The sequence below is a fragment of the Austrofundulus limnaeus genome, unplaced genomic scaffold, assembly GCF_001266775.1.
Source record: "Austrofundulus limnaeus strain Quisiro unplaced genomic scaffold, Austrofundulus_limnaeus-1.0 Scaffold15, whole genome shotgun sequence".
Lineage (NCBI taxonomy): Eukaryota > Metazoa > Chordata > Actinopteri > Cyprinodontiformes > Rivulidae > Austrofundulus > Austrofundulus limnaeus.
Window position 1 is genome coordinate 200,484 of NW_013952417.1, and position 1,496 is coordinate 201,979.

At 40.3% G+C, this 1,496-nt stretch overlaps 1 protein-coding gene across 2 annotated transcripts in view; it reads right to left on the reverse strand.

The window, feature by feature from the left end:
- Positions 1–393: 393 nt before the first annotated feature.
- hmgcs1 (3-hydroxy-3-methylglutaryl-CoA synthase 1 (soluble)) overlaps positions 394–1,496 on the reverse strand; it is a 14,827-nt gene continuing 13,724 nt past the window's right edge. For both annotated transcript variants that reach the window (XM_014002783.1, XM_014002784.1), the window contains exon 10: positions 394–1,222. In XM_014002783.1, coding sequence (XP_013858237.1) covers positions 1,145–1,222 — 78 coding nt within the window. In that variant the 3' untranslated portion in view covers positions 394–1,144. The remainder of the gene's footprint in view (positions 1,223–1,496) is intronic.

Genomic DNA, 1,496 nt, shown 5'->3' on the forward strand with positions numbered 1-1,496 from the left:
TATGAGCTGAATCAGTCTGGAACAAAACCTGAATAAAAATATAAAATGCTCAGGTGGAGCCAAACGAACCAGTTAATCACATTGTTGTTTCTCATGCCATTATTTTTTTTAACCGATTCTAGACACAGATGTAGGGTTGGGCAAAATCGTGTGCAAATAATCGTCAGTAAAACCCTCAACAATTAATATGTGCCACTTTGCAATTACTGCAATTATTGCCGTGTGATATATTTGTGTGTGCCACACACTCTCAATATTAGACACATATGTGAGGCCAATGTTGGAAGGCAGGGCAGAGCAGCTAACGCTAACACTATAAACTCAGTGAACCTCCTGAAACACAAACATAAACAAGGAAAGCCAGAAAATGTGGTCCAAAGCCACAACGTTGGCTCCACACAAGTGCAATTGGACTTTAATAATCGTTATATCAATCGTTATCGGCTAAAAGCCACAATTTATCAATATAAATTTTTAGGTCAATATTGCCCCACCCTACACGGCTGTGAAATACATTTTAAAAATGAACTCAACTCACCATGCAGCACCAAGTCTTTGTGTTTCATGCCAGTTTTAAAATATGCATCTAAAACATCATTTTTCATCTCAGAGGACATGGCTCCTCATGTGTTGCTTGAGAGGTCACATGATGACAGGCGGGAATAAAAACAGGTCACATTTTAATATAAAACAGACTAAATGAAAACAAACAGCAGAGCGGAGACGAGCCGTGTCACCTGCTGTCATGTGGAGGCATTAACTCTGTTTCTCTGATGAGATGGAGGAAGCTTTCACTTGTTTTTTTGTGTGTGTTTTTCCCCATTTCTTCTTTCTTCTTCTTCGTGTTTGTGAATGGAAATGTTCACTCTGCTCAAATGCAGATGCTAAAATACATTCAAATGTAAGATTTGAAATAATAAACTAAAAACGAAGGGAAAACCAAGTTGGCAGACAGAATATTTTGACCTGCAGGGGATGATGGGAGTGGAGCAGGCAGGACTCTGGATCTCTAAAAACCCACCACTGCCTCCCTCTGAAGTTTAAAAGATTGTGATCCTGCACTCTCTTATTGTCCATTTGAGCTCTAGGTTTGTGTAACTGTTATAGTCTCCACTGCTGTTGGAGCGGGGACACCATCAGGCTCTCAGTTGCTGCTGGCGGCCTCAGGTCCAGCTGTGGTTGAAGGGATGCGAGGCATCTTCTTGGCTGGACTGGGGATGTGCTGCAGAGCAAAGACAGCAGACAAACATCAGCATCAGCTGGTGGCTTGTAAAACATGCTGATATATGTTGAGGGTTATGAACAGCTCCGACATCTCAGATCATATGAAACCAATATATATATTCTGACTGGTCACTGAGTGTGTATATATGTCTTTGCGTATATACCTACAGTATGTATGAATGTATGCATGTATATCTGTTTTTTTGTTCTGTTATTGTCAATTAATGTTAAAAAACTGTGTGCATGTATTTTTCCTCACCCAGGAGACATTT